Source organism: Harpia harpyja, chromosome 12 (genome assembly GCF_026419915.1).
Source record: "Harpia harpyja isolate bHarHar1 chromosome 12, bHarHar1 primary haplotype, whole genome shotgun sequence".
NCBI lineage: Eukaryota > Metazoa > Chordata > Aves > Accipitriformes > Accipitridae > Harpia > Harpia harpyja.
The window spans coordinates 17,866,550-17,891,312 of NC_068951.1; the positions used below are offsets into that span (position 1 = coordinate 17,866,550).

General features: G+C 57.4%; 1 protein-coding gene, 8 non-coding genes and 1 pseudogene across 9 annotated transcripts; 1 reads left to right on the top strand and 9 right to left on the bottom strand.

The window, feature by feature from the left end:
* Nucleotides 1–457: 457 nt before the first annotated feature.
* LOC128149713 (5S ribosomal RNA) lies at nt 458–576 on the bottom strand. Its single transcript, XR_008237774.1, has one exon. It is a non-coding gene; the product is annotated as a 5S ribosomal RNA (ribosomal RNA).
* Nucleotides 577–1,121: 545 nt separating this feature from the next.
* LOC128149711 (5S ribosomal RNA) lies at nt 1,122–1,240 on the bottom strand. Its single transcript, XR_008237771.1, has one exon. It is a non-coding gene; the product is annotated as a 5S ribosomal RNA (ribosomal RNA).
* Nucleotides 1,241–1,782: 542 nt separating this feature from the next.
* Nucleotides 1,783–1,901, bottom strand: LOC128149712 (5S ribosomal RNA). The gene has a single exon (XR_008237772.1). It is a non-coding gene; the product is annotated as a 5S ribosomal RNA (ribosomal RNA).
* A 543-nt stretch (nt 1,902–2,444) lies between these two features.
* On the bottom strand, nt 2,445–2,563 carry LOC128149693 (5S ribosomal RNA). The gene has a single exon (XR_008237750.1). It is a non-coding gene; the product is annotated as a 5S ribosomal RNA (ribosomal RNA).
* A 543-nt stretch (nt 2,564–3,106) lies between these two features.
* On the bottom strand, nt 3,107–3,225 carry LOC128149794 (5S ribosomal RNA). Its single transcript, XR_008237857.1, has one exon. It is a non-coding gene; the product is annotated as a 5S ribosomal RNA (ribosomal RNA).
* A 543-nt stretch (nt 3,226–3,768) lies between these two features.
* On the bottom strand, nt 3,769–3,887 carry LOC128149795 (5S ribosomal RNA). The gene has a single exon (XR_008237858.1). It is a non-coding gene; the product is annotated as a 5S ribosomal RNA (ribosomal RNA).
* Nucleotides 3,888–4,430: 543 nt separating this feature from the next.
* Nucleotides 4,431–4,549, bottom strand: LOC128149757 (5S ribosomal RNA). The gene has a single exon (XR_008237822.1). It is a non-coding gene; the product is annotated as a 5S ribosomal RNA (ribosomal RNA).
* Nucleotides 4,550–5,092: 543 nt separating this feature from the next.
* Nucleotides 5,093–5,215, bottom strand: LOC128149723 (uncharacterized; annotated as a pseudogene).
* A 544-nt stretch (nt 5,216–5,759) lies between these two features.
* Nucleotides 5,760–5,878, bottom strand: LOC128149763 (5S ribosomal RNA). Its single transcript, XR_008237828.1, has one exon. It is a non-coding gene; the product is annotated as a 5S ribosomal RNA (ribosomal RNA).
* A 1,799-nt stretch (nt 5,879–7,677) lies between these two features.
* On the top strand, nt 7,678–24,140 carry EFHD1 (EF-hand domain family member D1). The gene is made up of 4 exons (XM_052804201.1): nt 7,678–8,061; nt 15,858–16,005; nt 21,184–21,318; nt 22,453–24,140. Exons 1-4 carry the CDS (start codon nt 7,763–7,765, stop codon nt 22,585–22,587), a joined length of 717 nt encoding a protein of 238 aa, XP_052660161.1. The 5' UTR covers nt 7,678–7,762; the 3' UTR covers nt 22,588–24,140.
* The last annotated feature ends 623 nt before the right edge of the window (nt 24,141–24,763 follow it).

Consider the following 24,763-nt stretch of genomic DNA (forward strand, 5'->3'; position numbering starts at 1 on the left):
GCGGCCACGCCTCTAGGACACACACCTGCCCCACCACCATGACCCCCGGCACCACCCGCTCACATCCCCACGCACCCCGGCCCCGCAAACAGGCCCCTCGGGGTCACCGGCACCACGCTCCCACCCCACACTGCAGCCCCGCGGAGGGGGCAGCAGGCAACACCCACCCACACCTGCCTCCTACCACGACGACCCCCAGCATCACCTCTATGCATCCCCACGCGCACCTGCCCCCCCGCCCCACACCAAGTCCTCTCGCCTAACCACAACCACGCTCCCACCCCACGCTGCAGCCCCACCCACCCACAGAGCAGAGCGCCAGACAACCGCAAAGCACACAAGCCCACCACGACGACCCCCGACCTCACCCGCACACACCTGCCCCTCCGCAACAGCCCACCCGCACCACCGCGGCGAGAAAACAGGGGCTGCCCCGCGGCCCCCGCCAAGGGCAAAAAGCCTACAGCACCCGGTATTCCCAGGCGGTCTCCCATCCAAGTACTAACCGGGCCCGACCCGGCTTAGCTTCCGAGATCAGACGAGATCGGGCTTTCTCAGGGTGGTATGGCCGTAGGCAGCCCTGTCCCCCGCCAAGAGCCCTCTCGGGTGAACAGAACCACGCTCCCACCCCCCACACTGCGGCCCCGACGACCCACGCAGAGCGGCGGCCACGCCTCTAGGACACACACCTGCCCCACCACCATGACCCCCGGCACCACCCGCTCACATCCCCACGCACCCCGGCCCCGCAAACAGGCCCCTCGGGGTCACCGGCACCACGCTCCCACCCCACACTGCAGCCCCGCGGAGGGGGCAGCAGGCAACACCCACCCACACCTGCCTCCTACCACGACGACCCCCAGCATCACCTCTATGCATCCCCACGCGCACCTGCCCCCCCGCCCCACACCAAGTCCTCTCGCCTAACCACAACCACGCTCCCACCCCACGCTGCAGCCCCACCCACCCACAGAGCAGAGCGCCAGACAACCGCAAAGCACACAAGCCCACCACGACGACCCCCGACCTCACCCGCACACACCTGCCCCTCCGCAACAGCCCACCCGCACCACCGCGGCGAGAAAACAGGGGCTGCCCCGCGGCCCCCGCCAAGGGCAAAAAGCCTACAGCACCCGGTATTCCCAGGCGGTCTCCCATCCAAGTACTAACCGGGCCCGACCAGGCTTAGCTTCCGAGATCAGACGAGATCGGGCGTTCTCAGGGTGGTATGGCCGTAGGCAGCCCTGTCCCCGCCAAGAGCCCTCTCGGGTGACCAGAACCACGCTCCCACCCCACACTGCGGCCCCGACGACCCACGCAGAGCGGCGGCCACGCCTCTAGGACACACACCTGCCCCACCACCATGACCCCCGGCACCACCCGCTCACATCCCCACGCACCCCGGCCCCGCAAACAGGCCCCTCGGGGTCACCGGCACCACGCTCCCACCCCACACTGCAGCCCCGCGGAGGGGGCAGCAGGCAACACCCACCCACACCTGCCTCCTACCACGACGACCCCCAGCATCACCTCTATGCATCCCCACGCGCACCTGCCCCCCCGCCCCACACCAAGTCCTCTCGCCTAACCACAACCACGCTCCCACCCCACGCTGCAGCCCCACCCACCCACAGAGCAGAGCGCCAGACAACCGCAAAGCACACAAGCCCACCACGACGACCCCCGACCTCACCCGCACACACCTGCCCCTCCGCAACAGCCCACCCGCACCACCGCGGCGAGAAAACAGGGGCTGCCCCGCGGCCCCCGCCAAGGGCAAAAAGCCTACAGCACCCGGTATTCCCAGGCGGTCTCCCATCCAAGTACTAACCGGGCCCGACCAGGCTTAGCTTCCGAGATCAGACGAGATCGGGCGTTCTCAGGGTGGTATGGCCGTAGGCAGCCCTGTCCCCCGCCAAGAGCCCTCTCGGGTGAACAGAACCACGCTCCCACCCCACACTGCGGCCCCGACGACCCACGCAGAGCGGCGGCCACGCCTCTAGGACACACACCTGCCCCACCACCATGACCCCCGGCACCACCCGCTCACATCCCCACGCACCCCGGCCCCGCAAACAGGCCCCTCGGGGTCACCGGCACCACGCTCCCACCCCACACTGCAGCCCCGCGGAGGGGGCAGCAGGCAACACCCACCCACACCTGCCTCCTACCACGACGACCCCCAGCATCACCTCTATGCATCCCCACGCGCACCTGCCCCCCCGCCCCACACCAAGTCCTCTCGCCTAACCACAACCACGCTCCCACCCCACGCTGCAGCCCCACCCACCCACAGAGCAGAGCGCCAGACAACCGCAAAGCACACAAGCCCACCACGACGACCCCCGACCTCACCCGCACACACCTGCCCCTCCGCAACAGCCCACCCGCACCACCGCGGCGAGAAAACAGGGGCTGCCCCGCGGCCCCCGCCAAGGGCAAAAAGCCTACAGCACCTGGTATTCCCAGGCGGTCTCCCATCCAAGTACTAACCGGGCCCGACCAGGCTTAGCTTCCGAGATCAGACGAGATCGGGCGTTCTCAGGGTGGTATGGCCGTAGGCAGCCCTGTCCCCCGCCAAGAGCCCTCTCGGGTGAACAGAACCACGCTCCCACCCCACACTGCGGCCCCGACGACCCACGCAGAGCGGCGGCCACGCCTCTAGGACACACACCTGCCCCACCACCATGACCCCCGGCACCACCCGCTCACATCCCCACGCACCCCGGCCCCGCAAACAGGCCCCTCGGGGTCACCGGCACCACGCTCCCACCCCACACTGCAGCCCCGCGGAGGGGGCAGCAGGCAACACCCACCCACACCTGCCTCCTACCACGACGACCCCCAGCATCACCTCTATGCATCCCCACGCGCACCTGCCCCCCCGCCCCACACCAAGTCCTCTCGCCTAACCACAACCACGCTCCCACCCCACGCTGCAGCCCCACCCACCCACAGAGCAGAGCGCCAGACAACCGCAAAGCACACAAGCCCACCACGACGACCCCCGACCTCACCCGCACACACCTGCCCCTCCGCAACAGCCCACCCGCACCACCGCGGCGAGAAAACAGGGGCTGCCCCGCGGCCCCCGCCAAGGGCAAAAAGCCTACAGCACCCGGTATTCCCAGGCGGTCTCCCATCCAAGTACTAACCGGGCCCGACCCGGCTTAGCTTCCGAGATCAGACGAGATCGGGCGTTCTCAGGGTGGTATGGCCGTAGGCAGCCCTGTCCCCCGCCAAGAGCCCTCTCGGGTGAACAGAACCACGCTCCCACCCCACACTGCGGCCCCGACGACCCACGCAGAGCGGCGGCCACGCCTCTAGGACACACACCTGCCCCACCACCATGACCCCCGGCACCACCCGCTCACATCCCCACGCACCCCGGCCCCGCAAACAGGCCCCTCGGGGTCACCGGCACCACGCTCCCACCCCACACTGCAGCCCCGCGGAGGGGGCAGCAGGCAACACCCACCCACACCTGCCTCCTACCACGACGACCCCCAGCATCACCTCTATGCATCCCCACGCGCACCTGCCCCCCCGCCCCACACCAAGTCCTCTCGCCTAACCACAACCACGCTCCCACCCCACGCTGCAGCCCCACCCACCCACAGAGCAGAGCGCCAGACAACCGCAAAGCACACAAGCCCACCACGACGACCCCCGACCTCACCCGCACACACCTGCCCCTCCGCAACAGCCCACCCGCACCACCGCGGCGAGAAAACAGGGGCTGCCCCGCGGCCCCCGCCAAGGGCAAAAAGCCTACAGCACCCGGTATTCCCAGGCGGTCTCCCATCCAAGTACTAACCGGGCCCGACCCGGCTTAGCTTCCGAGATCAGACGAGATCGGGCGTTCTCAGGGTGGTATGGCCGTAGGCAGCCCTGTCCCCCGCCAAGAGCCCTCTCGGGTGAACAGAACCACGCTCCCACCCCACACTGCGGCCCCGACGACCCACGCAGAGCGGCGGCCACGCCTCTAGGACACACACCTGCCCCACCACCATGACCCCCGGCACCACCCGCTCACATCCCCACGCACCCCGGCCCCGCAAACAGGCCCCTCGGGGTCACCGGCACCACGCTCCCACCCCACACTGCAGCCCCGCGGAGGGGGCAGCAGGCAACACCCACCCACACCTGCCTCCTACCACGACGACCCCCAGCATCACCTCTATGCATCCCCACGCGCACCTGCCCCCCCGCCCCACACCAAGTCCTCTCGCCTAACCACAACCACGCTCCCACCCCACGCTGCAGCCCCACCCACCCACAGAGCAGAGCGCCAGACAACCGCAAAGCACACAAGCCCACCACGACGACCCCCGACCTCACCCGCACACACCTGCCCCTCCGCAACAGCCCACCCGCACCACCGCGGCGAGAAAACAGGGGCTGCCCCGCGGCCCCCGCCAAGGGCAAAAAGCCTACAGCACCCGGTATTCCCAGGCGGTCTCCCATCCAAGTACTAACCGGGCCCGACCCTGCTTAGCTTCCGAGATCAGACGAGATCGGGCGTTCTCAGGGTGGTATGGCCGTAGGCAGCCCTGTCCCCCGCCAAGAGCCCTCTCGGGTGAACAGAACCACGCTCCCACCCCACACTGCGGCCCCGACGACCCACGCAGAGCGGCGGCCACGCCTCTAGGACACACACCTGCCCCACCACCATGACCCCCGGCACCACCCGCTCACATCCCCACGCACCCCGGCCCCGCAAACAGGCCCCTCGGGGTCACCGGCACCACGCTCCCACCCCACACTGCAGCCCCGCGGAGGGGGCAGCAGGCAACACCCACCCACACCTGCCTCCTACCACGACGACCCCCAGCATCACCTCTATGCATCCCCACGCGCACCTGCCCCCCCGCCCCACACCAAGTCCTCTCGCCTAACCACAACCACGCTCCCACCCCACGCTGCAGCCCCACCCACCCACAGAGCAGAGCGCCAGACAACCGCAAAGCACACAAGCCCACCACGACGACCCCCGACCTCACCCGCACACACCTGCCCCTCCGCAACAGCCCACCCGCACCACCGCGGCGAGAAAACAGGGGCTGCCCCGCGGCCCCCGCCAAGGGCAAAAAGCCTACAGCACCCGGTATTTATTCCCAGGCGGTCTCCCATCCAAGTACTAACCGGGCCCGACCAGGCTTAGCTTCCGAGATCAGACGAGATCGGGCGTTCTCAGGGTGGTATGGCCGTAGGCAGCCCTGTCCCCCGCCAAGAGCCCTCTCGGGTGAACAGAACCACGCTCCCACCCCACACTGCGGCCCCGACGACCCACGCAGAGCGGCGGCCACGCCTCTAGGACACACACCTGCCCCACCACCATGACCCCCGGCACCACCCGCTCACATCCCCACGCACCCCGGCCCCGCAAACAGGCCCCTCGGGGTCACCGGCACCACGCTCCCCACCCCACACTGCAGCCCCGCGGAGGGAGCAGCAGGCAACACCCACCCACACCTGCCTCCTACCACGACGACCCCCAGCATCACCTCTATGCATCCCCACGCGCACCTGCCCCCCCGCCCCACACCAAGTCCTCTCGCCTAACCACAACCACGCTCCCACCCCACGCTGCAGCCCCACCCACCCACAGAGCAGAGCGCCAGACAACCGCAAAGCACACAAGCCCACCACGACGACCCCCGACCTCACCCGCACACACCTGCCCCTCCGCAACAGCCCACCCGCACCACCGCGGCGAGAAAACAGGGGCTGCCCCGCGGCCCCCGCCAAGGGCAAAAAGCCGACAGCACCCGGTATTCCCAGGCGGTCTCCCATCCAAGTACTAACCGGGCCCGACCCTGCTTAGCTTCCGAGATCAGACGAGATCGGGCGTTCTCAGGGTGGTATGGCCGTAGGCAGCCCTGTCCCCCGCCAAGAGCCCTCTCGGGTGAACAGAACCATTCTCCCACTCCATACTATACACTTTGCAGTGCAGATACTCAGACTTGTACCTTGTGTTATAATTCAGCAGTGTACTGCTATGGTTGTACCCAATTGTCAGACATACTCATCACCATCCTCAAAACAGGTCCCTACACTTGCCCTCCTGGTTCTTGTGCCATCTCTGTCTGTACGAATTCTACTTTGCAGATGATTGTTTCTTTCCTCATTTCATTTAACAGCCATCTCCTACCCCTCCAATTTATTTCCAGCAGATGGCAATCTGGCTGTGCTGTTGTTGATTTCACCGTGGTTCTACTCCAGTCTCTGCACACCCTGCATGCCAGAGAAGAACCTTGGTGCTCATGAGTCTCCATGGAGGCCAGTGTCCTGGCAGCAGCTCCCAGCTCTCCTCACCATTCCCCTTGAGTGGAAGAAGTTGCTCTCCACCATGGATAGTGGCACTGTCTGAGGGCAAAGCAGTGTGGGCACAGCACATGCCATCCCTTCCACTCGGCAGCTGTGTTTTCAGGCAGTTTTGGTGTGATACACCTTTAGTGGCTTCCCCGCGCCACACACAGAGGTTGCAGGCAGGGTTTCTGCAAACGGCCTCAGCAGTAATCTTCTGAGGAGGTTTGGTGAGAATGACCTTGCCCACGAGTATCCACTGTAGGTCGCCATGTCGTGGTAGAGTTAGAGAGCTGCTTAGCACCTGCCGGGAGGTGCGAAACAGCCACATAACAGCTGCTGGGACAGGTTCCCCATGATGCACAGGCTCGGGCATGTAGGAGCCATAAGCAGGCGGCGGGTCCGAGCTGATGCTTTCCTCTCCCCCTCCTCCCTGGTGGGTAAATCCCATCAGCAGCTACCCTAAACCGCTACACTCCAGCCCTGATCCCATCTCAGGGGTCGACATCAGCCTCCGATCAGCCGGGCCAGGGTCGGACGGGCCAGGGTCGGACAGTCCAGGGAGGGACACCCCTGTGCCCCGCCGAGGCCAGGGAACGGCAGGGATGGCACTGGGCACCGGCCCGGGGAAGGGGAGCGGCGTGGCGGAAAGGGGCCGCCCGCCTTCCATGCTCTCCGGAGAAGGAGGGGGAGCCCGGAGCTCAGCTGAGCTTTGTCCTGGGTTAATTTTAGCCCAGGGAGATAAGAGAGGGGAGGCGCATGGAGGGGCTTAAGGGGTCCCTCTGCGCCGGCACGGGGCAGGCCTGGCCTCCGCCGTCCCTGCAGGCGTGGGGTGGGCTGCGGGGTGCCTGGGGAGCCGGCGTGGCCTGTCTGCTTTCCCCGGCCGCGGGGGGGGCCCGGCCGGACTGGGGGCTCGTCTCAGCCCGGAGAACGGGGTGGTGCAGGCAGCGGCTGTGGGGTGTCCGTGGCCTGTGCGCTGCGGGGCCGGCGTCGTGCCGCGGAGTGGGGCGCAGGGGCCTCCCCGGAGGGTGCGTGGGAGGGTAACCATGGGGATGTACCTGAGTGGGGGGGTTCCCTGTCTGGGGAGGCGGGTACTTGTGGGGAGATAGTCTGTGGGGGTGTACCTGAGCAGGGGCGATTCCTGCGTGAAAGAGCGTACGCGTGAGGGGGTCAGCCTGCGGGGTTGCACCCGACTGTGGGTGTACATGCAGGGGGTACCCCCGGGGGGGGGGAGGTAGCGCGACCGCCCCACGCGCGGACAAGCCCCCACCACCACCACGGCTGCCGCCGCGCCTCCTTAAGCGCTCGCTTAAGGGCGTCCCGGCCTCGTCCCGCCCCGTCCCGCCCCGCTCCCTCCGAGTGAGGGAATAAAGTTGCGGGCCGGGGCAGGCGGGCCTGGCCGGAGCGGAGCCGAGCGGGGTAGGAAGTCGCAGTGGCCGGGCAGTTCCGGGCCATGGCCTCGGAGGAGCTAGCGCAGAAGCTGCAACGGCGGTTGCAGCTGGAGGAGAGTGGGGCGGCAGTGGAGGGTGAGGCGGCGGCGGCTGGCAGGGGCGAGGAGGCGGCTGGGGACGAGGCGGAGCGGAGCTGCCTGACGGCCAGCGCGGGCGCGGAGCTGAGCGCCAAGCTCTGCCGGCGGCAGGACATCAACGAGGGGGCGGCGCAGCCCCGGCGGGCCGCCGTCTTCAACCCCTACACCGAGTTCAAGGAGTTCAGCCGCCGGCAGATCAAGGACATGGAGCGCATGTTCCGCCTGTGAGTGGGGTGGGAGCGGGGGTTCGCCCCCCGGGGGGGCGGGGCGGGTTTGGGGCTCTGCTTTTCCCCCGCAAACAATCCCCGAGCTTTTCCCCGGGGGGACATCTGGAGAGAGGCTGCTTGCTCTTGGCGAGATGTTTGCATTTCTCCGCGGTTTTGCGGTCGGGCTGGAAGAAGCTGCGGCGGGTTACCAGCGCCATCTGATCCCGATATTGTCCCTGTGTGTTTGGCAGGGGGCGGGGGGAGGAGGTTCGTAGGGTTTGCCTCAGACCCGGAGCTGGGGCTCAGTCCCGTGCTTAGATCACGGCCTGGGCTTGCCTCTGCTCTACCCGGGTTCAGGACGATGGCTGTTTGTGGTGGCACCCACGAGCTGTGGTTTTGGGGGATTCTTTGGGTGGGACAGGGGGCTGGGAGAGCACAGGTGCTGCTGCCCCACATGCTGGGGCACCTGGTGGGTCTGGGTCCCAGGGCCTTGCAGCGACGCTGGGCATCTGCCTGCAGCAACTGGGACCCCGAACATCCTCAGCTTTGCTGGCACTGGTGGGCAGTGCTGGAGCTCCATCCAGGGTTATGTTTGCCAGGCCTTGTGCTCGCTCCTTCCCATGCACCCAAACGAAGCTTGAGCACAGCTTCCTCTTGCTTCCCCCTTCCTGGGGGCCGGGATTCCCAGCAGGAAGGTTTGTATTAAAGTCAAGCTGCTGGTGGCAATGTGGAGAGCTGCTGCTGTAAGCAGAAAGGCTTGGCCCTTCCCGGGGCCAAGATCCAGCCTGTGTCTCTCCCCCATGAGTTCTGTCCTGGCTCCTGCAGTTGGGCTGTGCCTGGGTAGCTTTGGTTACCTATGCTCAGGTTTCCCTCCAGCACCGCAAAACCTTGCACTCCTGGGGACTGATGTCCTCCCAGCCCCAAGGAGAGGGGTTGGGCAGACAACTGCATGAGCCAGCTGGCCGCAGGCAGGCCCGGCTGCCAGACTGGGGGTGAGCTGCTGCCAGGCACGAGGAGGCAGTGCCACAGAGGTGCTACGTGGGCTGTCATGGCAAGGCACAAAGATCTTCTTCAGCTCACAGAGGTGACTGCAACAGGGTTTGTAACTTGTTAGGTTCTCATCTTCCTACCTGAAAGCTGCCTTGGGCACCCTGGAGACTGGGGTCATTGCGAGGAGACCAAGAGCCTGGTTGAATACTTCCACCTCCTGATGCTGCAGGCTGTTGCTAGCCCCAGCCAGGGCTGTTACTGCGGGAGACAAGGCGATGGGCTTTTGTGAGCTCACCAGAGTTCTTTGTTGCATGGGCAGCATTGTGTCGGCAGCTGGGCACAGGAAGGGGGGTGGTCTGGGTGAGACTGCTGTTCTGCTCTCTGCTGTGCCCCTTTTGACGACGATTAAAGGGGATCCCACTCTGCAAAGGGCTGAGACATGGTGCTGCGACGGCAGAGGGACAAACCATGCTGGCAGCTGTAGTGTTCAAAAGCTGTGGGCAAGAGCCCGAAGCGGGCAGCGGCACTGCCTCAATAGGGATAAGGAAAGGAACAGTGGTGGTTTGGGAAATAGAAAGTAGAAGAGCTGAACTGCAGCCGAATTTTTCAACAATGAGCTCATTAAATGCCGGCCTTGTAAGCGGGAAACCGAGGCTTTGCTGTTGAATGCTAATCAGCTGGTCAATGTAGCTGGAAAACATTGTGTGCCCTGTGAGGACTATCGCAGCTGAGCACCAGCCAGTCATGCCAAAAGGGGCAGAAGCTGGGCTTGCACTCCCCATGCTCCCCTGTGCTTCCCGGACAGGTGGATGGAAAACCCTGTCCTGGTTTTCACTCTGTTACAGGCACCTGATGTTAGTGGTGGCAGAGGATCTGGTCTTTGCTCCATCTGCTCTCAGTGACCAGTTTCAAGTACCGGCCAATGCCATGTGATCCAGGAGGAGAGGAAATGTTCCCCTTAATTCCTGCCAGTCAGAGCTTGAGTTAATGTGATTAAGGCTTTTATTCTCTGTATGGCTTATTGGCCCTGGGCACCATAACCCAGGGTCTTTCTTACTAATGGTAGAAAATAAGCCTTTGACAGACAAGGATTTATCTTCTCACTGTCACAGTTTGCCAGGGTTCTGCTGTCAGACTTCCCATCCACAAGTGTTTCTTACCAGTTCAGTGGGACCTGTAAATCTGTTATTCAGACTAAACTTGAGCCTGTGGGACCTGGGCATGGTGTGGGCTGGGTAAGGGTGCTCCAGCTGGGAAGAGGGAGTTGCTGGTGATAGCAGCTGCTATGGTGTCTGTCAGGGCGTCCCATGGTATGGCTGGTGGCTGTGACCACCCTGTGCCAGGGTGGAAGCAAAGGGCTCATCTGAACATGGGACTTCCCAAAATCCAGTGCTCCATCCAGGTGCTGTGTGCTGCTGGGAGCATCCTTCCAAAACAGAAACGATGCTCCTGCTGCCACGGTTGGGCTCGCTTTTCCCCCTCTTGTCCAAGCCTCCTCTTGGCAGCATCCCCCCATTTTGGCCCCATTCCCCTGGAGATGGCGTGTGGGTATCTGCTGTGGGAGCTGGGGCTGTGCAGGAGCCTGTGGGGGCTGCTTGGGTGCAGGCAGCTCTTGGGATGAGTATTTTTTTTTTGGCAGAGGGACCAGGAAGTCTGCAGCTCAGGCTAATTATAATGTGACCTAATTAGCTGCCTATTCTGACAATGTGTGAGGACTGTGGTAACCATGATAACCTCCCTTCCCCAAGTCTTGTGAGCAAACCCTCAGGAGCTCTGGAGTCTTACAGCTCCCCTTGGTGCCATCTTGTCCAGGGAAATGGCAGAGGGGGTTGTGAAAGCCAGGCTGTGAGGCTGTGCCTGGCAGGAGTGACCTTTCTGAGGGCGGTAGGGGGGAGGAGAACAACCATTGGCTTCATCGTGAGGGAGTGGAGAAATTCCAGCCTTGCTATTGCTTTTGTATTTAGGGTATTTCACATGTTGCCCATGTGTTTCTTGAGTGCCTTGTGCCTGGCTGGTGGGAGAGGCTGTGATGTCTCCTTGCCCTCCTGGAGCCACTTGGGAGCCCCTTGCCAGGTGTCCCTGTACCAAGGGATGTGTCAGACGTGCTGCAGCAGACCTGCTTGTTCCAGGGCTGCCGTGCTCCTGGTGTGACCTGTGGTCTGTGACCAGCTGCCTCTGGAGTCCCAGTGGTCTCAGGGAGGTCATCCCCATGGGGACTCAGCCACCCCAGGTGCCCAGCACCCAGCCTGGGCCCTGCAGGCTTCTGTGCCTTGAGGTCTTGCCCAGCATCTCAGAGGAAATCTTGCTGGAGGAGACTTTCGTCTTGCCATCGTGTCCCTCCAGCAGCAGGAGAGCTCCTGCTGTGTGGCCTGGGAAGGATGGACCTGCACAGGGCTGAGGAGCCTGTTCCTGTCCCCACCCCGGTAGGGAGGAATTGTTTCCAAAGCTCTCGGCAACAGAATAGAATATTTCAGTTGGAAGGGACCTACAATGATCACATCTAGTCCAACTGCCTGACCACTTCAGGGCTGACCAAAAGTTAAAGCTTGTTAAGGGCATTGTCCAAATGCGTCTAAAACACTGACAGGCTTGGGTCATTGACCACCTCTCCAGGAAGCCTGTTCCAGTGTCTGACCACCCTCTTGGTAAAGAAATGCTTCCTCATGTGCAGTCTGACCCTCCCTTGGCACAGTGTTGAACTGTTCCCATGTGTCCTATCACTGGATACCAGGGAGAAGAGATCAGCACCTCCCTCTCCATGTAAGGTGAAACACAATGCTCAGAGGGAGTTAAGTACTATTTAGAAAGGATTTTGAAATATTTAAGAGAGATTATTACTACTTCAGCACCATTACTCCGACTGCTTTATTTCAAAGCCTGTTTTAGGCCATTGCAGCATGCAGGAATTGCAGATCAAAGTCCAGGTGCCCATAGTGTGTGGAGCAAGCTCAGGTATGGCAAACATGTACAGGGAGGGCAGGTTTTCTTTCCAGCCTTTCTCAAGAGCCATGAATGTTTATAAACTGCTCTTTGATCCTTCAGGATTTGGTATTTCTTATTCAACTATCCCCCCCCCCCCCCTTGTTTTTTTTCAGGCAGCTGGGGAGGTGACTGCAGAGTTGGTACAGGTGATGCAGTCCTCAGCATCTCCTTTTTCCTCCCTTTTTGGCCCTTCTTTCTTTTGTAGTGTAACTCACCCCCAGCTGTGCTGTGTAACACCATTACAATGATTGTACTTGGGCAGAAATCATGTGTAACACACTTCTTGCTCTTAAGCAAGTCTGTTCAGCAAGTATTCCCTCTTCCCCCTCCCCAATTTCACCTCCTGCTTTCCTCCCCCAGTGTTTCAGCAGCCAGGCACGCTCTGCAGCCTGGGTGGAAGTGAGCCAGCATGGGAATCTGGGCGCATCCTTGTTGCAGCAGATTTTGGCAGCCACTGCCTATGTGTCATCTGCTGCCAGGAACACTGCTGTGGCGGCACTGCAAAGCCTTATCACGTCGGCCGTGGTGCTCATGGCTGCCTGCGGCATCCCAGCCGTTGCAGGTGGGGACCCGCCATGACACTGACTTGCTGCTGGAGTTGCCTGTCTGCCTGCAATGTGAGATGTCTTTGCCCATCAGCACGAGAGCCCCTCTGTCTGTAATGCCTGCGCATCACTGGGGTGAGGTTTGGCTTGCGGCCCAGGGAGCTCTGAGTCCGAAAGAAGCAAATCTCCAGTGTCACGGCAGGACAGCAAGTGACAGGAGCGGGGGCTGAGAGGGCTGGCAAGGCACCTGAGTGCTGCATACTCTTGCTGTGCCACTTCTGGAGTACAGGATGGGACGGCTCCCTGGGATGCTGGGATGCATTTGGGGACCAAACTTGCCCTGGTGCCCCCCTCCAACTCTGCCTTTGCTGCCTGTTAGGGCTCACTGGTGTCCATCACCATGACAGAGCTGCTGTGCAGGCAGTGAAATGGGTGTGAGCAGTATCAGGGGCTGGCTGGAGCCCTGGGCCTTGAAAGGGAGCTCCCAAAAGGCAGACAGTGGGGTTTTTGGAGCTCCCAAAAGGCAGACAGTGGGGTTTTTGGTAGGGCTAAGTGTGGCGGGAGCATTGGCTGGCCAACAATGTGCAGCCCACACCGTGCCCCATTGCACCAAGCGCCTCCTGTGCCTGCAGGGGGGTGATGGGGAATGAATTGCGCCTTCTCTCATGCCCTATAAATACGCCTCTCCCTAAATAGTCTGGCTGCGTGGCTCCGTGGCAGCCAAGTGGCTGTACACAGGTCCTAAAATACTCGGGCTGTTCTAGGAGGCAAGGGGGGCAGGGAGGAAATGCAGCAGTTTGCAGGGTGCTGCTGTTGCTCTGCAGGATGGGCACCGAGCATCCAGGGGCTTCAATGTCCCTCTGTCTGTCCCCGACTGCAAGGGACTGGTAACCCGATTTTGAGGTGCATCTCGGTCGCACCAGCTTTATCCTGGCCTGGCGTGCTCAACACCCATTGTGTGACTGGTACAGTGTGCTGCTCTGCTGCGGCGGTCTGCCACTGGCAAGACCCCATTTCTCACAATCCTGGCTTTGTGCTGCCTCTGCAGGGATGACGAGCCCTGAGGCTGTGCCCCATGCTTAACCCTTTTGAGATGGCGCATTTACCCCTGGGCTTAGGGCCAGGGCAGGCACGAAGGGATGGTGTTTGCCTGCAGGTAGCATCCGTAGCAGAAGGGTGAGATGAACATGGCAGGCACGGGCTGGGCATGTGCCCTCCTGCATTCATCTCCATTATCCAATGCCTCTGAGAGGGGCTGGGAAGTGTCCTGACCCCGGATGGGCAGCCCTTGGTGGGGGCCTCAGTGTAGTCCTCCTCCTGCACCCAGCCAAAGGGCAGTGTGAGCTTGCTGGGGCCCAAAAAAAACCCCCAATCCCAAGTGCCTCCCTGCCACGATATGCTTTGCTGCTTTATCTGATCAAAGGCACTGCCTCTCCAATCGCCTTACTCTGGAGGAACACCTCCACACCCTTTCTCCCAAACTTAAAGGAAAAGCAAATTGACAATTAAATATTGCACTTATTACACTTCTGTGAGGTCTTGAAAGTGCATCTCTGAGCTGGGCTGGGTAATGCTGTGAATGTGTGCCTTAATTAACTGACACCTTCCTTGCTGTGATGAACGCACTGCTTTTCTGCCCAGTGATGTCTTCAGTCTGTGACCTGGTTTGTGATCCAGCAGAGGTTTCTTTCCTAGTTTTTCAGAGAGCTGTCTGGCCTGGTGGGTTCACAGGTTTGTGGGGTGCAGAGAGTGCAGGCAGACTGGTAGCAGGGGCTGCGTGCCAGCCTGATGATGTCCCTGTCATTTGGGGTCTTATGGGCCTGGGACCCTTGGAAACAGGGAGGCACAGAGAGCATAAAAGCTGCTTGTGGAGGTCTTTGGAAAGCTGTGGAGGCTACCCCAGTTTGGGGGAGCAACATCCTGTGCCGGTGAAGGCAGGGGCAAGGCTCTTGGCTGCAGCCCTGCTTCACATTGCCCATGGCTACGAGCAGCTTGGGGCCCGTGGCTTTGTTCGTGCCTTCCTCTGCCACAGCTTCCTCTGCGGCTGTGAGGCTTCTCAGCTGGAAAGGGCTTTCTTCCAGGGTAACCACAACTGTGCAGATCTCTGTCTGGGACAGCTACAGCCATCGTTTCTTTGGAAGAGAGCTAACAGTCAATGAAAGATGATGGGCGGGAGGATTTGACCAGCTCCTGCCAGCTGGGAAGGCTTCAGTGCTGTGCCTATGGTTTTCTTTCTGAATGGTTTGAAGGATTTAACTCTGTCGAGGTTGAGATGGTGGCAAGGAGGGCGGGAAGCAAGGAGGCAGTGGCAGGCTGTGCACCGGGGCTGAGCCCAGACTGGTGGACCCTGCCCCATCCTCCCATGCGAGCCCCCAGCTCTGTGCTGGACCCCGATGGCAGGACCAGGATGAGGGAGGGCTGTCAACGGGCTGTCTGACAGCAGGGTGCCCATCCCTCCAGCCTTTGGACTTTGAAACCCAGTGATGGCCCTGGTGGGTGTGAAGCGCTGGTTGCTGGGTGGGCTGGATGCTTTACTCTCACCCGCAGCGGATGTCAGGGGAGGAATTGGTGCACAGTCCCAGGCTGAGCACGGTGGGTCACTACCTCCCCATCCCTAAAGCACTCTGCCCCTTGCTTGGGTGCGCTCTCCTCCTGCAAGGAGTCCTTGCAGTCCTTTGTGGTCCCACTCCAGTCTTGCTTCTAGAAGTGGGCACTGGTTTCCTCTGCCAGCGGTCCCCCGGGATTGCCTTTCTGCTCTGCCTGGGGACACTGAATAAACAGCTGCCCTGAAGCACGGTGTTTGTGTAGTACAAAACCATTTTGGAGAGGAAAGATCTTAACAGCTAGAGGGAGTGTGTTTTGCTTATGAAGAAAGATAGCTGCTTTCTGCTGGGAGGTTCTGGTTGGTCTCTGCTCCCTGTTTCTCCTTGAAACGAGCAGGAGACATGGCAGCAGCTGGCTCTGGCATGCCTTTGCCTCACCGCGCTAGTGCATGGTGTAAGCTGTGTGCTGGGCACGCAAGTGGGCGAGATGGAAATCCCACTGAGATAAGCTGAGTTCCTCCATGCTCCTTCTGTGTGGGTGGTTTGGTCTGAGCTCCCCTGAGCACTTCTCTCTCTGATGAGACAGCTCTGAAAGCTGCAAGCTACTTCCCTGAGCTTAATATATCTCAGCAGCTTCCCTTCTCCCCCAAGCTTTGAACCACCCTGTGACTTTATCCATTTGCACGGTTCCTCTTCTGGGAAGATGGATATGGGGGATGATGAGTTCTGACCCTTTCCCCTTTGCAACCCACAGGTATGACTCGGGACGGGATGGGTACATTGACCTGATGGAGCTGAAGCTGATGATGGAAAAGCTGGGAGCCCCCCAGACCCACCTGGGTCTGAAGAACATGATCAAAGAGGTGGATGAAGACTTTGACGGGAAGCTCAGCTTCCGTGAGGTGAGGGTGGCTGCAGGAGCAGACAGGGATGTGGCTGTGGGGTGGAGGGAGGAGGCAGCCAGGCCCTGTAGTCTGGCTGTAGGTAGCCCTGTCCCCTCTGTGTTTCTGCAGCTGTGGGGTGCAGTGGAGAAGGAGGCGAGCTTCCCCATGCCATGGGGAACTCAAGGTGTGGAGCTGTGTCAACATCCATTGCCATGTGGCAGTAATGGTACCTGATGCTAAAGCTCTCCAACCTCCTGTTTGCTTTGGGAGCACGTTTGAGCCCTGCTGCATCGGCCTGGGAGTGCTGTCAGAACTTCCTGCTGTAGCTGGAGGTGGCATGTCCCTTCAGTCACAAGGTCTCATTGCTGGGCTCCTGCAGTACAGCAGCTCGGGCTTCATTTCAGGTGCAGGGCAAGGGTTCTGCTCAGAGCAACTCATCTCATGGGGTGCAGGAGGCTGCCTCTTCCAGTTTATGTTGGGTCCCTCTCTGCATCACGCAGTGACCAGCCACAGTGAGCTTCACGAGGGGTGGTGGCCTCCCTGCAGCAAGGAATAAATGTAATGCAGCAGTTTGTTTGGTACTGCATGCTGGCTCAGCAGGGACACACAGCAAACGGGTCTGTCTGTCACCGCTGTGCTGAGACCACTGGGAGCAGCGTGGGCAGGCCAGGAACTGCTGCTGGGTGGAGGAAGAGAGGGAATTTGAGCAGTGACCTGTAGGCACTCAAGGGTACACAACTCATCTCAGCAGGAAGGGGGAGCCCAGATACCAAAACCTCTTGTTGCATCATCTCCTCGTCCCAGGCTTTGATTGCTGTCTCAGAAGCATATGTCATACTGTGGCTTTCTGAATTAACTGACAGCCCCTTAGGCAGCAGGAGGGCAATTGCTGCTTGTGTCCCGCACCGGTTGTGAGGGCTGTGCTCCTGTCCTGCCTCCTCCTGCCCCAGGGGATGGCAGTGATGGGCCCTGAGCAGCTGGGCTCCCTTGTTTCTGCAGGGGCTGTGCTCTCACCATGCCTCCTCCAGGCTGGGGGTTTGGTTATGGAGAAAAGGTGCAGAGCTCTCCACAGCTCAGGACATTGAGGTCTTCATTATGGAAGTGCTGAGACCTTTGGCAGTGCCTGGGAGGGAGGATGAGCAGCCAGGGCCCGTGACTGGCTGGGCTGGTTGGGGTGTGAGGGGTGACTGACAGGTCATAGAGCTGCTGTACCATCACTCTGTGCTGGCATGTCACACCATCTTCCCCTGCTTTTGTCTCCCAAGGGTTTTGTTGCATTTCTTTTGCTGCAAGAGGGCAGCAGTAGAAAACAGAGGCCAAAGACTGTTGGGTTATGACACCCAGCCTTTGGGGGGGGGGGGGGGGGGGGGGGGGGAAGACATGTAAATCTGGGAAGCAAGAGCCTGTCTGTTCACACCAGCAAAGCCCTAAGCTGGCAGCTCCTCTGGGCAGGGAAGGAGACATGCCCGGTCAGAGGTGAACTGGGGGTAGCAAAGAATCCAGCGGAGCAGGAAGATTACTGTGCTCTTGGCTCCAGGTCAGATGGTGATTGCCAAATCACTGTGTAGGCTGGAGGAACCCTCTGTTTCTCTTCGTGCCTCCTGGGCCACCCTTCACCCTGGGTGAAGAGCTGGGGACAGCCTCTGGGCTTGCTGCAGAGGCTATCTCCTGTGAAAGAGAAGTGCCTTTATCCTCAAGGCTCTGGAAGATGCTGTGATGTCCTGGCATCAGTGGCAGAACAGCTCCTCTTTTGCTGCCACCTGTTTGGAGCACAGCCCCCTGCACTGCTGCTCATCAGCTGGCATGGGCTGCCTGTGCTGCCAGTCCTTGGCATGTGGCACACAGCAGCTGGTGCTGTTGTAGCTTCCCTCCAGATGCAAAACGATGGTCAAACACAAGCTTGAGTGGCATATAGGTTGGAATGAGGGAGCATCACTGGCAGAGCTCTGGGGACAAATTACACGGCAGCTTTGGCATGTACCCACAGCTTCCCATGGTAGAGAGGAGCAGGATGCTTCCTGCCTTGTTGCAGATGTGCCATGTCCAGCTGCTGTTCGGGCAGAGGACTGGCAGGGAGGCAGGTTTCCTGGTGGGTGAGGAGGTCCGAACCAGCCCGTAGCCCTGTCCCACTCTGCTTCCCATTGGTGGTGACAAGTAAGCACGTGGAGGGTGACCAAGGTGATTTGGAGCATTCTGACAACACAAGGAGAAACCCTAGTTTAAATGAGTGTCTGAACTCAGCAGGGTGTGACTCGAGCACTGCAGGGCTCCTGTCTGCCTCTCCAGAGAATAACGAGTCCTGACATACCTGCCTGAAGATTTGCTTCTTGTGGCCTGGCCAGAGAATTGGCAAGGACCTCTTTCACTTCCAATAGGTCACCTTTTGCTGCTGCTTTGAGTAGTGTCATGTCCTCCCATCCCAGGTAAGCTGTTGCCTGGAAAGCAGGCTCATATGGCTCTGACTTGCTGCTGATGAACTGCTGGTCTTGTTAGGAAGGCTGCCTTCTACCACTGACCTTTGAGTGTCCATCAATACATCAACAATTAACTACACAAGACTCCCTCTGTGACTCAAGCAAAGAAATTTAGGCTTAAAAATGTTAGGTGCAGTGAGGGGGGAAAAAAACACCTTTGTCTAATTCCGTCATTACCACAGGAAACCAGAGTTAGTTGCTATCATAGTAATGTCTAATTGTAGCTGCTATCTAGAAGCCACAAAAATCCACCCACTGCCCCCCACGCCTGCACCAGCTTAAATGCTGACCCACATCATGCGTTTGCGACCAGGCTTGGTGCAAACCACAGCCTTGGGTGGCACTGCTTTTCTGGCAAGCTGTTGCAAGGCTGCTGCTGCTGGTCAATCCTGTACCTTCCCTCGCATCCCTGAGGCCAGCATGGTGCCCAGTGGGGCTGCGTAACTGCAGCATCGCTCTGAGACCTGGCACTGTGGGGTAGGTCTTGGATCATGAAGGATGTGAGAGCAGATACATCTCTTATCTCTTCTGAGGTTAGTGGGGTGGAAAGTGTGTGTCACGTTGTCCTTGAGAGCACAGCTTTTAAAGGTACCAACATTATTCACTTTTGCTTCTCTGTTGACATTTCCCTGAGGCTTAGCTGCATGTGATGTGTCCTGGGCCCAGCAAGAGTGTGAGACAGGCTGGGAATGGGAGCTGAATGCCGATTGCTGGTGTTGTCTAGTTAGTCAGGACTGATGCCTCGAGGGCAAACAACTGATGAGGTGAGCTGCAGGCAGTGTGCTGACACGTGAGGAAGGATTGCTCCTGAGCTCCTGTGGAAACCAGCATGGTGCCCCATAGTCCACCTCGCTGACGTTATGCGGTGTCCACTGCAACTGGTGGCTTGGTCCCTGGTTTCCTTTAACGCAGCCTGCCCTTCCTGGCTGGGGCAGCCCATATTCCACTGGAGGATTGCTGCCCCATCCCCTAGTTTCAGGATGATTCATGCACACTTGTACTCATGACTGGGTGTTTCCAGTCCCTCCCTGGGCGACAGCTGTACCAGACCTCAGGATTGTGCTGCCTCCGCTGCCCTTTTCCGATGCCAGGAAGCAGGACTCACAGGGTGGAGCAGAAACTGTGAGGAGGAACCATGACTAATGCCAGCCTGGCTGCCAGCCCTCTGTGTCCCCATGCCCACTGGTGGAGGAGGGGAGGAACTAGCCTGAGCCCAGCAGATCTGAGCAGAGGGAGAGGATGTCTTGGGGAGAATTTGGTTTCTTTTTGAGCAGGATGTTCTGCCCATTAAGCAGAGCATCTTAATTTCTTACATATGTTTGGAGGGGGAGAAGTTCCCTTCCGAAGCACAGCCTGGTTTCTGGCTGCTCTGTGCTGAGCACATGTGGGTTACAAGACAGTTGCATGAAGTAATGCCTGGTGATGCTGCCTCTGTGAAAGGGCAGACAGCGCTGCTGTCATCTCCACACCCTTCCCCATGGGAGGCCTTCCCAAACTCTTTGCGTCTCCACCAGCTTCTGCGAGCAACTTGAAGCAGGCGAGTGCTTCAGGGGCTGGCTCAGTGCAGATGCTGGGGCTCTGCTGCCCTCCTCCGGGATAGCTCAGGCTCTCCGTCGGAAGAAGCAAAGTCCAAAGCCTAGTAGTCTGAGGAGCACAGCACTAGAGGTATTTGATGTTCCTGTGCAAATGGATCTCAAGGCAACCCTACGTGGTATGTGCAGCCCTCTGCACTGGACTGAAGTGGTGCAGTGCTGCAGCTTTGTTGCTTGTGCTCCTTTTGTACCCGGGTGACTTGTCCCTGTCTCTGTTCTTTCCGCACTGTTCCAAGCGTTGAGACACCTCCTGGGGTGGCCAAGAATAGCAGGGAGTTACAGGACCTCTCAAATTATGCATAGAACATCCACATCTTAACCTGGAGTTTAGTTAGCAGGTGGAAGGTGGTGCAGAGGTGTTTATTTTTATGTAGGCAGGTTTTGTCCCTTTTGTAAAAACAAAAAGTGTGCTTTCCTGGAGTGTAATACAGGCTCTTTGTTTGTTTGTTTCCCTTTGGAATTCACTTGCCAATATGCGCTCTGCTGTAGTGACTCCATCCAGATTTGTAAAATGTCTGTGGTCCAGTGCAGGACAAAGGCTTCAGAACAAGTTGCTCTGTGGATGCTTGTTTGAGCCACTCACCTGGGCTGCTGTTCTTTCTAACAGGAGTGCACTGGCACCTCGGTTCGTAGAGCCTGGGGTTCAGGTGTGAGCCAGGGCCATCTTTGCCCTGCTTTCGTTGTCATGGGGTGTGATCTGAGCCCCCAGAACCCCGGGGAAGCTGGTGGGGGACTTGTGAATACACCATTAGGGTGTGGGGACATAAAGAGGTATATCTGAGCCTACCATACTCTTGTACTAGGCAGGTGGAGAGGTGGCTGCCTACCTCTGGCCATGTAGCGGCCCGGGCTTGGTAGGAGCTGTGCTTCATCAGAGCTCTGCTCCCCAGGAAACCCTCTTTTTGTATGAGATCTGTACCTCTTTTAGGCTAGCAGGGCTGTGCACTGGAGCCAGGGCACTGGAGCACAGGTTCTGTGCTGCCACTTGGTTTATATAGACCTGGTTTCCTCAGAAACATTCAGCAGAAATGTAAATTCCAGCCCCCTCCAGGCAAATGTCTGTGCTGTTTGCATTTTGAGTAGTTTGAGCCTCAGTGAACAACTTGAATGTTTCCTCTCTCTCTTGCTAGTTCCTGCTGATTTTCCATAAAGCTGCAGCTGGTGAACTTGAGGAGGACAGTGGTCTGTTGACCCTTGCGAAGCTCTCCGAGATAGATGTCTCCATTGAGGGAGTCAAAGGAGCCAAGAACTTCTTTGAAGCTAAGGTATGGTGTGGCACAGAGGAACATGAAAAAGCTCTGCACACAGGCCTTAATTGCCACTGAGACACAGACCCTGCTTGCTTTTCAGTAGAAGATACTGCCAGATTTCTCCCTAGCTAAAAGGATGTGTATTTCATGCCCCTCCCTGCCCCAACTCAGCCACAGCTTTTCCCTTCAAACTTTGTGGGACTTTAGCTACAGCCTTCCTCTGCAGATCAATCAAGACTAGAACAGCTTAATTCACCATCTCTGCTGTGGTTCTTACCCTGGTAGAGCTGACTGGCTAACCTGTGTCCCTGTGGCTGGGAGCTCTATGGGACTAGCTGGCTGGCTGCTTTTAAAGACAAAAGCATCCTGGAAACTAATGCAATAGGGACTGAGTTTCCCATTTAGCAAAACCTCCCTCAACCAGAACACTCTGAGTTCAGTGGTGAATGGCGTATTTTGGAGTATACGATTTCAGACATCTCTTTCTCAAGCAGCTCTCTGTAACCTTTGGAATCAAAATTATTCTGTAGGGTCCCAGGGTTGGCAGAAAGAGCTTTGCACCATTCGAAGCTGACAAAGCACCCTTTTTGAAAGCTCTCTTGGAGAGAAAAAAATCCTGCTTGTTTATATAAGAAGTTTTTTCCCAAGAGCATAACACAGCTATTGCACAGCAGATGTACTGAGATGAAAGCTGGAAAAATAGCCAGCGAATAAACAATGTCTCTTTGATCTGCAGATTATCCGTGGTGTAGTATGATGTTCTCGGATTTGGCTGTGATTCAGAACTGTTTTCTGCAGTAGTTTCTCTCACTGTATACTCACAACTTATGCTATGCTGCCTGCTTACAGAAAGAATATATGTGACCCACTACTGATGGCACTGTTTGGGTCACTTGTTAGTGACTTATTAGTAAATGACCTTTCTTTTGTTGATGTTAAAGTCAAGGAAGCTAACAGGTATTGGGTGTAAATACCCGAGCACTGCAGTGTAATTAATACTTGACCTATCCTGACATTGCTTCCCAGCAAGCACGGGGAGGTCCAGCAAACAGTTCTGCATTGTCATCTGGGAGTAGTTCAGGCTCTGGCTCTCCCTCTGATGCAAGGCCTGACGCTCTTCTATTGTCTTTCTCTCTCTCTCTTACAAAGGTTCAAGCCCTCTCTTCAGCCAGTAAGTTTGAAGCAGAGATAAAAGCTGAGCAGGATGAGCGAAAGCGTGAAGAGGAAGAAAGGAAACACCGCCGAGCAGCTTTCAGGGAGTTAAAGTCTGCATTTACCCAGTAACCAAGCAGCCAATATGCACTCCGAGATTGCACATGACTTGGTACCTTTCCCAGATCAGGGCTCTACCTGGAGAGAACTGCCTGGATCCTGCCTAAAACTCATTACAGCTTCGCTAGCCTTCTTCTCCTGAAGATCCTCCTGAGTTTCTAAGGGCACAACTCTTGCAGTTACTATGCATTCATAACGATGTGAATCACGAGAGCTGTGTACGTGCTGTTTGCTCTGAACTGTCAGGAACACATCGTCCTGAAGCAGAAACAGCAGGTAGCAAATCATGGGTGAGCGCTGACAAGTGTCATGTTTGCCTACTTCATTCTTTCCTTCTTTTCTATAAAACCTTTTTCTCTTAACCCTATATTAATTCATTCCTTGCGTGCAGGCAAGTAGTGAGGTCTTGTGTAAATCAGGGTGTACAAAGTACAGCTTGACTTCCTGTACGTTTGTACTGCTGTTGGGTGTTGTCACGCATCCTTGACTATCCCTCTTCTTCCTCAAAGCCCCGTGCCACAGGCACTGTGAAAACACTGTGAAGAGAGAAAGATAGTTACTAGGGACATGGATCAAATTAATTATCATTTTCTGTAGCATTTTCTGCCACCCAGCATGTTGGAGAGTCTTCCAGTTTTTCTTCTCTGAAGTGCCATAGTCACAAACCTTTCAATAAGAGGCGAGATTTCCCAAGACTTCAAAGGGAGGAAGCTGGCTCTGTCTTAAATGAGGAATAGAAAACTGAGTGGCCTGACCATGTATCTTCTTTCACATTCCATTACATTTAGTGTACTGTACGGCTCCACTGTATTTTCCAGCCTTAGGCAGCTGTATCTGTTTTTAAGGGATATTGCCAGCTGGACAATGCAATCAGATGGCACACTGGGGTTTTCTATTTGGAAATTTGCTCATATCCTGAATCATGCAGGTGACATTATTTGATTTCGTTAGAGCCATGACAGACAACACCAGCCCAGCATACTGAGCAATCCCTGCTGAAGAAGGGAAGAGCAACAAGGTGATCATGTTTAGCTGAACTGAATTCGGAGGGTTTGCACTATATTATTAGCCATTTTCTTTTGCAAACACAGGAAACTTGCCCACAAATGTTAAAGTGCCCACTGGTTGTCTGGATATATACACTTTAGGTCATGGCAGGGGAGCTGTGTTCCCTCAGAGACCTCTCTCAAAACATGGATTTGCTCAAATTCTGCCTCTGCTATTGCCCCAGTTAGTGCATTTTTTAATTTTTTTTTTTCCTTTCCAGAACAAAACTCACCAGTTGTCTTTTCACTTGTCTGTTTTGCTTCTTAAACTGTGAGCACTAAACTGTGAGCGTGGAATAATAAATAGAAAAAACCCTCTACTCTTTAATGTCAGGTGAAAGAATTGCTAAACAAGTAAACTGTGTGTATATATCTTCACAGATTATATTTTATAAATCACGCTTTTTTAGCTAAATATTTATAATTAAATGTTTTTATACTTTACAACAAAGCAGATAATTTCATCTTCTATTATTTCTCCTGTTGCTGAAATGTACAAATAAAGCATTGTTATCTCCAGTCTTGCCTGTGGTTTATTTTACGTCCTTGAATATACCATTTTGTTCAAAAATTACAGTAGTGATCCTCAGAGCTCGGTGTCCTGACTTGGGTGAGTGAGGGAAGTGTTCAGCCCCTTCTTGATAGCACTTCCCCTTCTGTACAACAGTTCTGGTGTAAAAAGCCCTAATGTCTGCAATTCCTCAGAAAGGGACGTGGCTGTGTAAGTATTTGAAATACTGCCTGCTGCTAAATGCTGACATTTGAAGGTTGTCAGCCTTCCCGTATCTTAAAATAACCACTGCGTCTCAGCCCTGGTGGTGCCCAAGCTGGGAACCGGGCAGGTTGCTTCAGCTAGATTTCCCTTTGCATTTCTTCTTTCTGCCTTTATAGAAGGGAGAAAAAGAAACATATGTGGACATATGAAAATAAGTCCAAGCATCTTGTTTCTACTGTTGCTGATCTGCTAAGGCCAGGCAGGGCCAGTTTGGCAGGGGGGCTCAGGAGGAGGTTTAACCATACATCATTTCAGGTATGATCCAGTGATGAAATGGAAGACGTAAATATTTTATCCAGTGCAGCTCTGCTCTGTATGTTGTTGGCAGTCAATGCATTCGCTGTGTGTCTGTGAGCCCTCGGGACTC